Source organism: Bombina bombina, chromosome 1 (genome assembly GCF_027579735.1).
Source record: "Bombina bombina isolate aBomBom1 chromosome 1, aBomBom1.pri, whole genome shotgun sequence".
Lineage (NCBI taxonomy): Eukaryota > Metazoa > Chordata > Amphibia > Anura > Bombinatoridae > Bombina > Bombina bombina.
The window spans coordinates 845572921-845587692 of NC_069499.1; the positions used below are offsets into that span (position 1 = coordinate 845572921).

At 38.8% G+C, this 14772-nt stretch overlaps 1 protein-coding gene across 1 annotated transcript in view; it reads left to right on the forward strand.

Annotated features, from left to right (window-relative positions):
* Nucleotides 1-14488, forward strand: part of PSMD7 (proteasome 26S subunit, non-ATPase 7) — a 35034-nt gene extending 20546 nt beyond the window's left edge. Inside the window, exon 7 of the mRNA XM_053699466.1 lies at nt 13593-14488. Within this exon, the coding sequence (XP_053555441.1) occupies nt 13593-14019 (427 nt within the window). The 3' untranslated portion in view covers nt 14020-14488. The remainder of the gene's footprint in view (nt 1-13592) is intronic.
* Nucleotides 14489-14772: the final 284 nt, after the last annotated feature.

The following is a 14772-nucleotide window of genomic DNA, read 5'->3' on the forward strand; positions in this document are numbered from 1 at the left end:
TGAGACACACGCTCCACGTGCGACCCACTGTTTAAAATAGTGATAGACATACCTGTTGTACATAATATAAAATAAATACATAGAAATATATCTAAAGTATGTGATTTTAGTTAAAGAGAAAATGATGGAAAGGAATGGGCAGAAATGATGTGGGAAATCAGTGCTACCATAGTAATGAACTGCATGTGTTGAAGAAATCATTATGCACTTATCTGTCTTTTTCTTTTTAATAACGTATGTTTTAATGTATGTGCATCCCTAACAGTAAGCGCACTCGCTCTTTAAGTAATAAGCATATTATAATTAATATTTTTCATGGAGGTGGCGTGGGCAGCACAAAATTAGGTTGAGGGCCGCATGAGGCCCGCGGGCCGCAAGTTTGACACCCCTGATGTAAACCATCAAACACTATAAACAGTTTTGTCATTTTTGGAAACGCCTCTCTTCTGGATCACTAACAGGTAGTATATTGGAACGCCCTATTTTAATGAACATTACATTTTTATTTAATTTTTCAAATAAGCTTTATTGAGAAAAAAGGTGACAAAAATAAGACATCACAATATTTGAATACAAATGACAATAACAAAAAACGGAGGTGGTTTGTGTTACTGGGTACACAGTTTATAAATGCAAATAAGGAAAAGAAAATTGATAAAAGGTAAACCCAGTGATAATGGACAAGCTTTGTTATCCATCTCCTGGAGCAGTGATTTAAATGACTTTTCGTTTTTTCTCCTTCTCTATATTTCTGCTTTTTCAAATCAGTATTGTCAAAGTGGTAGATCTGTAATCCAGATCTTAAATGCTATAGGGATTTTGTGTGCTTTACAGTATTTTTTTTTTTTTTTAAATTCTTTTTCTTTTATTGAGGTTGCACAGAAAAAAATTACAAACAGATACTTTGTCCAAATACAATGACACAGGAAAAAAAAAACCATACATACAATATTCGAGTTAATATAGTGCATCCTAAGCTATACAATTTGAAAAACCAAGAAAAGACATAATCGTCATAAATCCTCTGTGGGGAATAATAAATAATGTGCTGTGTAAACATCCACTAAAAACCCCTTATACAAAGACCTATATGTCTATATATTAAAATATGAGAAAACATTTGTAATTAAAAAAAATTAAAAAAAATTACCTTCATTCTTAAACTAAAGGTAATGAGAAACAGTGATTATACACAAATCCATACATAATTAGATACAATCAAGGTGAACCAGACCAGTGCGCCGATAGTGTCTGTGACTAATTGAAGACAGATCTTACTGCCATCTTGTAAAGTGAACATTCAGCTTTAGGTAAAATTGTGTAATGTAACCTGCTGGCCCTAAGTGGACTAGCTATACTTTCTTCGCTTCAGATAATTTCTCATATTCTATCCCCGCATTGTATGAACAATACCCAATATGCAGTATAGCCAGGATCCAGCCCCCCCAACCCCAAACAAGACACCACAAAACAAAACACAAACAAACAAACAACAAAAAAACGCTCCTCTCCGTCCCCCACCCCCCCCCCTCACCCCCAAGCACTCACTCGTTGTCCATTGCCCATTCGCCAGGGAAGTGACCTGCCAATATATTCATCTGTAGATATTCCGAGTTACTAAAAGGTTTAATTAACTTTTTTTGAAGCAATAGGGGTAATGATCTTAAAAATATTTCCCATTTCTTGAAAAATACTACTAGATGTTTTTCTTGTGGGTAAGGTACGTTAATTTGTTCTATTATGAACTGATCAGTCAAAGCCCTTTTGAATTGTGCCATTGTGGGTGAAGCAGTCGCTTTCCATGTCTTAAAAATGAGATTCCGTGCAGTTAATATGATAGTATTTATCAGATTATGATTCTTAATTGTGTGCCTATATTTTACCAGAAAAAAGATCTCAATAGGGGATATTTTATAGTCCACCAAGACAACTGTCATCCAAAATATGATTTTCCCCCAATATTGCGATACCTTAGGGCAACTCCATAGACAATGTAAGAGGTCAGCACCAGTATTTGAACATCTAGGGCAAAGAGCTTTGGTTTTATACCATTTGGCTAACACAGCCGGCGTAAGATATCTCTGTAGCCCGATTTTTATCTGGGACTCCCTCCAAGATGTCGGGACCCAGGACTGTTGCGTTATTTTAAAGCTCTCTGTGATAATCTGCTCATCTATGTTCGGGAATGGGATAGCCCATCTAACTACCATCTCGTCTACTTGTGCTTTTGATGATTTCTGTTTTAGTAGTGAATATAGGGGGGAAATTGCATATATTCCTGCTGCGTACATTGAGATCCTAGTCTGCAGCTCACCCAGTGACCAGTCATTCCCATATGTCGTAATTGTCTTGGAGAAAGTGCCTAACCTGGAGGTAGGCATAAAATTCCCGTGGCCCTATACCAAACCGAGATACAATTTCTTGGAATAATAATATATGCCCTCCCATATCACGCATCTGAGATAAGGTTCGAAGACCTTTAGCTTCCCAATCTATGAATATCCGATTTGAGAGACCAGGACTAAATTCTGGATTACCCACTATAGGTAGATATTGTGAAACATAGGGCGAGTTGCCCATGTCTGTACAGAGTCTTTGCCAGGCGATAATGACATTCTTCAGAGTATCTAGATAGAATATATTAGAGGGAAGTGAGGTAAGAGGGCAATGTAACAGGGCTTTCAGTTTAAATGGGGCCACCAGCTGTGATTCCCACATAAATGACGTAATTTGCTCCTTCCCCGTTAACCAGTCGAATGCAAATCTAGCTATTATAACCAGATTATATGTCTGAATATCGGGGAGTGCCAAACCTGCTGATGTCTTAGAATTCATGAGCCTACCTGCGGCAATCCGCGGTCTTTTGCCATTCCATAAAAATTTGGAACAAGCCTTATTGTATATGGTGATATCTCTCTTATGTAGGAACCATGGGATGTTTTGCATAATGTAAAGAATCTTTGGGAAGATGATTGTTTTAATCAAAGTCACCCGAGCTGTTAATGAGATAGGAAGCCTGGTCCATTCCTCTAGTTTACTCTTACAGGAGTCCATTATTGACCTATAATTTAGACCATACCATTCCTCCGGGTTTCTAGATAGTCGTAAGCCCAGGTATGTAATCTGCGGGACCTCCCTGAAGGGGTGGTCCAGGTGCAATGCGGGATTTTTATCTATCCACATAAGCTTAGATTTAGATGTATTAATCTTGAACCCTGAGATATCCCCAAACTCTTGGGTAATGCTCTGTAGGATAGGTAATGACACTGTAAGATTAGATAGGAATAGGAGGAGATCATCCGCATAGAGAAGGAGAATCAGCTTCTCCCTCGCTAATGAGATCCCCTCCAATTCTTGCCGTATTAGAATGGCCAGAGGTTCTATACTGAGATTAAACAAGAAGGGGGAAAGTGGGCAACCCTGTCTAGTCCCTCTAAATAGATTGAATCGCTGGGTAGAGGTGTTATTAATAATTACCGCAGAGGAGGGAGTGCTGTAAATTAAACGTATATAATTGTTAAAAGAGCCCGAAAACCCGAATTCATCTAGCGTAGAAAACAAATTATCCCAACTGACCCTGTCGAAAGCCTTTTCCGCATCAACTGTTAAAATAGCCTTATCAATACTTCCGTAGGATTCCTTAGATTTATATATATATTCCAGAAGGATTCAATCAGGATAAGTAATTTCCTTATGTTCCTTGTCGATTTACGACCATGCATAAAGCCAGATTGATTCTCATGAATTAAATCGCCCATATAAGGTTTTAATCGTGAGGCTATGATAGATGCAAGCAGCTTATAGTCGGTATTTAATACCGAAATAGGTCTATAGGAACTTGGTAATTCGGGATCTTTCCCTTTTTTAAGGATCAGTGAAATATTTGCGGCTGTAAAAGATGAGGAACATCTCGTGTTTTCGGAAAAATAAAAATTAAATAACTTGACTAATACAGGAAGCAACTGGGGTTGGAGGGTTCTATAATATTCTATGGGGAGAGCATCTGGACCAGCTGCCTTATTGGATTTCGTGTTCTTAATTGCCCCTATTATTTCCTCTTCCGTGATCGGAGCATTGATGGCATCTCTGGCTTCTATGGATATACGTGGGGTTTTAATCTTGACCCAAAATGTCTCTCTTTTTCTGTAGGTTAATAGGCTCTTGGGTATATAGATCCTGATAATAGTCAAAAAATACTTTTTCTATATCAGTATGGTTTGTGTATCTCAAGGTTCCTTGTTTAATAGAGGTAATTGCGTATCTAGGAGAAGCTTTAGCTAGCCTAGCTAGGAACTTTGCAGATCTACCCGTAAACCCTCCATACCTTGCTTTCATTCTGAGTTCTTCCTGAGCACTAATCTGTTTCAGAAATGAGTTCCGGAGTGTCTTCGCTGTAACATAGGCATCCCAACATTCTTTCGTGCGCAAAGTAATATACGCTCTATATGTATTCCTCACACGGTTGGCTAATTGTCTGGCCCCTAAACTACTGCTTTTTGACAAGTATAATGTATAGGACTTAATCTCTCCGCGCAAGACAATGCAGATCTTAAATGCTATAGCGATTTTGTGTGCTTTACAGTATTCTTATGTGTTGATCGGAATAGTAGTTGTGTATCAGGGCAATTTTTGTATAACGAAAACACCTTTAATCAGTGTTAGTAGTAGGGGAGAAAGGAGAAAGAAGAGTAATAGGGAAGGGAGTAGCAGGGGGAGAGAAGAAAAAAATAAAAATAATGTAGGTTCCAATATTGAGTGGGAATATTGATGTCAAGCCATCAAATTGTTCTATTCCAGATTGATAATATCATTTCGTGGGTTGCTAAATTGTGTATTTTGAAAGTAGTGGTATTTTTCTAGGGTGCTGATTTCTATTACTTGTTTTTTCCAATCTTGGAATGAAGGGGTGACCTGTGTCTTCCAATATTTAGGTATGAGCTTTTTAGCAGCTGTCAGCATTATTAGTAGGAGAGCCTTATGGGCCATACTGCTTGTTTTGGGGAGTGAGCAAAGTAGGAGGGTCTCTAGGTTATTAGGTATGTGGGTGGCTATTAGTTCTGTCACCTCCGTCCAAAAGTTTTTTATCTTTGGACACGACCACCAAATATGGTAGAGGGAGCCCTCTTCCCCCACATCCCCTCCAGCAAGATGCACTCAGGGTAGGAAACATTTTGTGAAGTCTCCCCGGGGTGAGGTACCATCTGCTCAAAAATTTTATGTGCATTTCCTGAATTTGTGCAGAGACCGATTACTTTTAAGTGACCTTGAACGCTTTGAGCCATGTGTCAGTTTCTATGTCTAGGTTTAAGTCCTTGTGCCATACTAATGTGTATGAAGGAAGAGTATTTGAGTCGGTTACCGACACAATTCTATAGAGGGTCGAGACAAGATGCTTAGGTGTGAAGGGCTGGATGCATAGTTTTTCAAATGGTGTGGTCTCCCTTCCTAGTTCTTTATGGTGTGATATGAAATGGATAAGTCGGTTATAGTGTAACCACGGAGAGAAAATCTCTTTGTGGATTTCTTCTTGCGGTTTGAGTCTGCCTTTCTCACTAAGAAAGTTAATGGAGCTTGTACTAAAATTATATGGCTGTTTTACTCGAAATCCCATTTTGCTTTAAGGGAGTTCCGAATTTTCTATGAATGACGTTAGGGGTCCATGTTTGGAGGAAATGTGAGTGCTTGTAGCCAAGATTCTGTCCCATTCAGTCAATGTTGCAGATGGGATTGAGTATTTAGACAGGGTTTTAGGTCTTCTCTGTGGAGTGGTCCATGCTAGGGCGCTCATTATTATTTATTATTATTATTATTATATTTAAAAATGTGTCTGTCTAAACCGGTCCAAGCTTTCTGATTAGTGTTGTGGGCCCACTCTATAATATGTTGGAGCATAATTGCCTTTCTATAGTGAATTGATCTAGGGACTCCCAAGCCGCCTCTCTCTCTCTGGGCAGATACATAGTTCTTTTGGGTACTCTAGGTTTAGATCCTGCCCATATAAATTGCTCTAGTAATTGCTGAAGTTGTTCAAGATATCCTATCTGTAATTGGATATGGAGTGTCTGTAGTATATATAGAATCCTAGGCAGGACATTCATTTTCACCACTCCTATCCAACCAAGTGAGGGGTTTGTTTTTCCAGGTGGACAAATCCCTGGAGATTTCTTGTTTTAGGCTAAGGTAGTTATGTTTAAATAGATCTTGTGGTGATGCAGTCAGGTTTATCCCCAAGTATCGTAATTTATGTTTGGCAATTGTTATATTGTATCTATTGTTTAGTGAGTGCACATGGTGAGATTATGTGTTGATGTTTAAGAGTTCAGATTTACTGATATTAAGGCTGAAATTATATATCTTACCATATGATTCTAATTCTTTTAGAAGTTTTGGGACTGAGTTCTCTGCCTCTGTCAAGGAGAAGTTGCCCACTATTAAACCCTTAATCTCCTTATTTTCCCTTATTTGTTTGTGCTAACACCTCTAGGGAGATGTCAAACAGGAGGGGAGAAAGGGGACATCCCTGTCTGGTTCCGTTACTTATATTAAATGTCTCTGAAAGGGTGCCGTTAACCCTTATTCTGGCGTTGGGGTTAGAGTATAGAGCAAAAGTCATGTTAATAAAAGCCTTTGGTATACCCATCTCCTCCATTGCTCTTCGCAGAAAAGACCATTTCACCCTATCAAAGGCCTTTCCTGCATCTGTTGCGAAAAGGACGCTGTGGCGTGATTTACCAAGGTTAATATTTTGATGATGTTATCCCTGGCTTCCCTTCCCGGCACAAAGCCCACCTGATCATTGGATATCAGAGCTGGAAGGTATTTATTTAGCCTGTTGGCAAGAATCTTGGCTAGAATTTTCATATCTGTATTTATTAGAGATATTGTTCTGAAGTGTTCTGGACAGGTATGTGGTTTGCCAGATTTTGGGATGACTAACGTGGGCTTCTAATAGGTTTTTAGATATATATGGATCATCTCTTAGTTTGTTGAAAATAAGTAGAATGTGGGGCGCTAATGTATCCTTAAGCATTTTATAATATCTAGATGTGAAACAATCCGGCCCCGGGATTTTGCCCGTAGGAGTATCTTTAATGGCCTGATAGAGTTCTTCAGTCGTAATTGGTGCTTCAAGGGTCGCTATGTCTTCAGTATTTAGTGATAGTAAGTTTAACCCTTAGAAGTATGCTTCTGTTGCTTCTCGATGGGAGATATCAGTGGTCTCTGGGTGTGTGGGTATTTCGTTGCTATCTATGTTATACAGCTTATTATAGTACGCTCTGAATTCAGATGCAATCTGGGGGCTACTTTTAAGTGTGATTCCTTCTCTTGTCGTAAGTGAATGTATGTAGCTGTTAAGAAGTTTCCTACGTAGGCAACGGGCCAATATTTTCCCTGGTTTATTGCCACCTTCATAATAGTATTGTTTGAGATATAATGCCTTCTTTTGGTGTATCTCAGTTAAGTGTTGCTTAAGGGAAGTCTTGTGTCAAGGAGGTGGCTCTTGATTGACTCATTGGATACATCTTTTTTTATGTTCTGCTTCTAAGGATTTGATTTGGGCTAATCAATTGGTGTGTTTTTCTCTGTTTTGTCTATTGATCTTTGCTTTGTGTTTTATAAGCGAGCCTCGTAGGACTGTTTTGTGGGCTCCCATTCGATTAAGGCTGAGGTGGATGAATGTGTGTTGAGTCAGAAGTATTTCTACCAGTTCTTTTTGTATATTTTGTAGTATTATCGGATTGTCTAGGAGAAAATCATCTAGTCTCCATGTTTTGGATGTAATGGGGAGATCTGGCCAGATAATTGTACACGTTACTGGTGCGTGGTCAGACCATGTTATGGATCCAATTTCACAGTGAGTGGTAATTAGTGAGAGTCCATTGGAGTCTGTGTATATGTGGTCTATTCTTGTGTAGCTGTTGTGGGGTTGGGAGAAAAAGGTATAGTCTCTATCATTTGGGTGTAGTGTTCTCCAAGTGTCATGTAATGTTTGGTTATTCAGAGTATTTTTAACTGCTCTAAGGGTTTTTTTAGGTGTACAAGAATTGCCTTTGGACGAGTCCATTGCTTTGTCTATCGAGAGGTTAAAGTCCCCCGCTAAGACGATCACTCCCTTTGCCTGATCTAATATTAGATTAGTTACTTTTTTGAAGAAAGTGTTTTGGGCTTGGTTTGGGGCATAAACATCGTGATGTGGTGGCCAAATAGGGTCCCCACTAAGATAATAAACCCTCCATCAGCGTCTCTTTCAATATGTATGAGATTGATAGGTAGGGATTTGTGAATTAGTATTCCCACCCCATTTCTCTTGTGCGGGCCAGATGCGAAGTATGCTGTAGGGTAAAGCGGGTTGTTCCATTTAGGCTCTCTTCCTTTTTGAAAATGTGTTTCCTGTATTAACAGAATCTGGCTTTTTAGTTTATGGAGTTCCCTAAATGCAATGGATCTTTTGCCTGGGCTGTTTAGTCCTTTTGCGTTAATTGAGGTCAATTTAAAAAAAAACTACTATGTTTAGTCATTTTGAGTGAGAAGGAAAAAAAAAGAGGGGGGGGGTGGATAAGAAGTGAAAGGGGAAGATTAGATTATAGCAGAAGAAAGAGAGAGCGTTGTAAATAAGAATTAGTGTAGGATGAGTGGAAGGAGAAGAATATGGAAATGCAGAATACTAGTTATTCGATTAGAATTCGCTAGATTGGGGTTATCTAGAGATCAAATACATTTTCGTAGGGGAAATAATCCCATTTCCGGCTAAATGACATATGGGTATTATTGCTTTGAGAGTCTACCCGACGTAAAGGGGAAGGGGGGGATGAGGGAGGGGTGGAAGTGGTAGTGGAAAACCGGGGGAAGGGGAAGGGGCTAATGATAAGGAGGGGGTCAATTATCATAAGAGGGGAAGGTCTGTAGGTGCAGTGGGGGGGACCATCATTTGAGTTTTCAACAGGGGAAGTTATTCATTCTGTCATAACTGATTATGGCTGTGGCATTTTCTTGCGTTTCGGCAAACCTTATCAAAGAGCATTTTGCTTTTTGCCAGAGTCAAATGTATTGGGGTAGGTTGTGTCTTGATGTGATCGTGTTGATGTTGTTTTAAGTGAGGTTTAGTCTCCCTTCCTTCCTCCTGTTCCCCTTCTATCTAGGCGTGTGCTATTGTTGGTTGTGGTTGAATACCGTTTAGTCACGACTTTTCAAGAGGTCTCTTAATTGGCCTTGGGTGCTGTATACTATATCTGTTCTGGCTAGTGATGTTTGATCTTGTGGGTTGTGTTAGTAACAATAACCTGTAGAAATGTTTTCTTGGTGTAGTCTGTGGTGTAGACCACCTGCCCACATATATTCCTAAATTCCGAAGCAGATAACAAAACAATTGTGCATAAGATCAAAAAACATTTCCTAAACAGATTAAAAAAAAAAATCAACACATAAACATAAGGCAATGAAGAATTCTCTTTGTTCTTCCCTTTATGTTGTTTTGGGTGTGTCTCTTATCTCTGGGCTTTATTTGTAGATCTAGCATTACTTTCGTAGGTTATGATCTGTAACTCTTGTGTATCTAGGCAAGGAGATTGGATCATTGTTATTAAATGCAGGGATATCAGTGTTCTCCGTGTTGGCCATTTAGAGCTGTGGCCATGTCCTCTTAAGCATAGGTTGAGTAGTGTTATGAGTGTTCTCAGGGCATATGAGGAGAGGTTTTATTATCTCTTGGGGGTGGAAGTAACAGTTCCGTCTTTATCTGCTCTAGCAAACTTAAGGCTCATTTAGGAGTAAGTGTAACTCTTGGGTGGGGCTTCTATAGTGTTGAGACAGTTTCTATTCAAAATAAGGGCATCATTAATTTTATATAGTAGATACTTAGGGCAGTGGTATTGTATCGTCTGTTCTATCTCTCTAGGGGGGGTATCTCCATAGATGCGTCAATAGTTCTACAGATAATGGTAGTTATAGGTTTTGGTCGGTGTGCTTGTCTCATGTTATTTGTAAGAAATGTATAGCAAACAAGCATAGATCAGTGTAAAACATTAGACATATTAACCTGTTCTTAATACAGATGAATTGTGTCTAGCGTCACTACATTGAGTGAGTGCTCGTTTCCAGAGTCTTACATTGTGTGTATAGAGTCCTCAGTAGTGAGCTAGGGAAAAAAAAATATGGGAGTACAACTTTTGGTAGATTAAATCATACTGCACCGTCTCTAAGGCCGGCAACTTCGTCCTCTCTCGCAGGCATGGACAAGGATAGTTCCTCATAGAAAAGAGAGGGGTCAGTTCCCGGCTTATACGTAACTGATTTGTTATGAGTCACTATTAAGGACACAGGGAATCCCCACCTATATTGAACTTTGTGATTCCGAAGGTGTGAAGTAATGTGAGCATATCTTCTTTGTCCTTGAATCTCGAGAACTTTACGATTATGTCTCGCTTTGGGAGGAGGTCTTCCTCTTAGAGCTCTGTGGGCTCTTTCTATTGGTATGTCTGGAGCTTGTTGAGCTGTCTTTTATCACTCTGAACAGTGCTTGCAGGTATCCCTCTATCGCCGTAGGAATTACAGTCTCTGAGACCCCCCTAATTCTGAGGTTGTTTCTGCAACAACAATTTTCCAAATCTTCCATTTTTTCATTTAGAAAATAAAGTTTTTCTTCATGATCTCGAATATTTGCTGTGTTGGTTTGAATTGCAGTGGTAGTTGGGACTTGTTTGTCTTCAAGTGCGTGCACTCTGCTGTCTAGAGCACCTAGGTCTTTTCTAAGATCCCCAAATAGGGTCCTCATTTCTTGCAGCACTCCATTAATGTCTTCTTTAGAGGACAAGTGCTGGATGTCAGTTTTTGTCTCATAGGAGGGTGAAAGTATGTCGGATGAATGGGTTTGAGCTGTTATATTCAATCGTGTGTCAGCCATGTCTCCCTCAGCTAATTCAGATGGAGTGTCTTTAGGTTTGAGGTATTGTTTGAGGGTTTTCACTGTTTTAGGTGTATTTGCTTTGCTTTGTCTTTTGCAAGGCATTACCCGGGAATTTGTTGTGTAAGGGCAAATTGGTGATCACCCTTGGGGTGAGAGAGAATATTGTATCTCGGGAGTTATTCAGTATTATGGTTTGCTGATTGGTGTTGGCAGCATCCAAAGTTTCTGGCAGTGCTTATGGTTTATGAAACATAAGGCCAAATGATAAACCCTCTTTTGTTCATTCAGTAAAGGATGTATCTTAAGTAAAGTCTCTGGTGTGGTAGTCCTGCTGCTCCCTGGGTTAGTTTATACCTTTTAATGTGAAAGGCCTGTCAGCTATGTACTCCCCATTCTAGTTATAGAATGCAGTATTCAGTTATTTAAACTTGTCAAGTCCCTAGTATTTGTGCTGTTGCTTTTAATAGTCTCCTCTGTCTTCTAAGGGACTTACTTTGAATACCTCATATGCGGTAGTGGCCTCCGTTGCAGGATTGTTCTCGCTCCGTTGCTGTGGGTTTGCAGAGGTTTCCCGCCACGTGGGTCTGTTAGCGGCATAATAAGGAGAAAGAGAAGCCCACGGAGGAGCCTTTGAAGTGCTGCGATGTCGCTTGGAAGAAGGTACCTTGTTAGTTTGAGGATCGCTGCAGTGTGCTTCTACTCGCCTGACCGCCTCTATTCCCCTGTGCTGGTGTGTGGCGTGGTTGCTGAGGCGGGGCCTCCGTATCGTCGTAAATGGTGCCGTATGTTCTGAAAGGGTTGATCCGATGGCATGCAATTCAATCACACATCCTTTCAATGCTTATTGGGGGTGTTTTGTGGAGGATTAGGGGATTAGGCGTCGGGTAGACGGCTTTTGCCGGAGTGGGATATTGGAGCCCTCTTAGAACGCGGCCATCTTCTTAGCGTGGCCAGACTCCGCCCTGAAAATTACATTTTAATGTTGTTTATTCTGACTGTGGATTAAGTTAACAGCAAATAAGTTTATATTATAATCTGTAATGTGTAGCCTAGGCTGCATTTCATGAATTCATTTAGTAGACTAAATTGACTTGCACATTCTGGAGGAAGAAAAGTAGACAGTGGACATGAAACCCCAAATTTTTATTTTGTGATTCAGATAGAGCATACAATTTGAAACCATTTTCTAATTTACTTTTATTGTCAATTTATTTTGGTTCTCTTATCTTTTGTTGAAAAGCAACGAAGTAAGCTCAGGAACAGTATATGGCAGCAGTTTTGCAAGAATGTTATACATTGACAGGAGCACTAGATGGCAGCACTGTTTTCTACCTATGTATCTCTTCAACAAAGAATACCTACCATGGGAACCAAGGAAATTTGATAATAGAAATACATTTTTATTTTAAAATTGTATGCTCTGCCTAAATCACAAGAGAAGTTTTGGGTTTCATATCCCTTTAAAGGGACAGTCTACTCCAAAATAATGTTTAAAAACATAGATAAATCCCTTTTATTACCCATTCCCCAGTTTTGCATAATCAAAACGGTTATATTAATATACTTTTTTCCTCTGTGATGACCTTGTATCTAAGCCTCAGCAGACTGTCCCCTTATTTCATTTCTATTTACAGACTTGGATGTTGGCTAATTAGTACTGACTCATGATTAATTCTACAGGAGTGAACACAATGTTATCTGTATGGCACACATGAACAGAGAACAATTAAAAATTAACATGTTATTACTTATCTCTCTTAATCCCCACTGGGAGTGCATTTTCTTCTGCTTGCTATGCCATTACACAGCTTTTGTAAGTATTGAATCTTTCAGAATATACCTCCAACAAAATCGTCTATTTCAAATGCCAAAATAAAGGTAAATTAGTTATTTGTAAGCAATTTAATACACTCCGTTAGATAAAATGGATAATTGAGTACCCCAGAGGCAGAACCTTTTTTTTCCACTTTCTGCAATGAGATTATTTTTTCGTGAACATTTTTCTTGCTGTGAAAGCTATAAAAATGCACTGAAATAAAGGTGGCCTGTACCGGCTTCGAAACAGGCAGAAATGTAGAAGTTTAAAGGAAGTAAAGTACATAAATATAACAATGTTAATTGTGCAAAGCGGTGGAATGGGTAGTAAAGGTGTTATCTATCTTTTTAAACAATAACATTTTTAAAGGAACAGTAAACACTATACAATATTTAGTCGTGAGTAGTAAATACTTTGCCATATACTTTCATTATCTCATTTACCCCTATTAATGTAATATAAGCCTAAAAATATTTCTTCTTCCAATTCTGAGATTTGGAAGTGCACATATGTCATGTGCACTTCCAAATCTCAGAATTGGAAGATTCTTATTCCTAACCCTGCCAACATATCTGACCCTAACTTGCCTCATTAGGTTTTTTTATTTTTATTAATTCATTTCAAAGTAAAAGTGACCTTGGCTAATTTTCTATACTCCAGTAACAAGTCTAGATTAGCGTCTGCAAAAGGTGTATGCACTTTGATTATTAAAAATACATTTCAGCTAATGCATTCTAAACAATTTCGCCCTCACATACTTTGTTAAATGATTGCAATAATGCAGAAAAATATTGTAAATTTAAAAGTGTTTATTGCCCTTTAATGCTTTGAAATATTTTCCATCCATTAATGCGTGATTATGACTTCTTGCAGAGACATCAAGGACACTACAGTAGGGACCTTGTCGCAGCGCATTACAAATCAAGTGCATGGACTGAAGGGGCTTAACTCCAAATTGCTGGATATCAGGAGTTACCTAGAGAAAGTGTCCACAGGGAAACTGCCCATCAACCACCAAATCATTTACCAACTGCAGGATGTCTTCAACTTGCTCCCAGACGTCAATCTGCAAGAGTTTGTAAAGGCTTTCTACCTAAAGACTAACGACCAAATGCTTGTGGTGTACCTGGCTTCACTCATCCGCTCTGTGGTCGCGCTTCACAATCTTATCAACAATAAGATCGCCAATAGGGATGCGGAGAAAAAGGAAGGTCAGGAAAAGGAGGAGAGCAAGAAAGATAGAAAAGAAGAGAAAGAAAAGAGCGAAGCGAAAAAAGACGAGAAAAAGGAGAAAAAATGAAAACCGTCTTAGCAGTGTTTTGTGGGTGGGTAGTGAAATTAAAGGAGAATCTTGTAAAACTGAATTGACGTGTGCTGCTCTGGGTATCATTTTTTTTTTTTTTTAGTCCACGAGGAAAATCTTTCTACTGAAATTCTTGAACAGGAGTTAATGGTAGGACTTTACTGGTTGCATAGTAAATTTCTATGTGCTAGTTTTGGGTAGCAATGCTGGGTCAGTGAAGTGAAGCGAGTTGTTGGATCTACACAATATATCCGGTGTAGATAAATATTCAAATAACCTACTTTAATTTCTCTCCCAGATATTTTTTTCTATTTTAGAAATATTATCATTGTTTTGGTTTTTTTTGTCGGGAGAGCACTTGGGTATTAAAGGTGGGGATGAAAAGCACCTTTTAATATCAATAGGTATCAATTTGACAGTAATATCACCTTCCCCTAAAAAAAGATTAAAAAGATCTGGTTTATAATTGTGTTTTTGTTGTGTTTCCTTTGGTTTATTGTTTAACCCACATCTCTCACATTCCGTAGATAATTTTAGGGACTTCTATTATTTAGTACATTTTTACTTAGAGGCAGTAAGTAAAATTTGTTTTTTCCTTAATGTGTTTTTTCGAATGACCATGTTAAACCAGCTACAGAATGCGAAATGCATGAGAAAACGCTTATTTAGGTTTGTTTTTGTATATAAAAAAGCTGGTTGTAATTTGAAACCACAACCCGTTAAAATGGGTTGAGGCTGTAGTGAAATTAT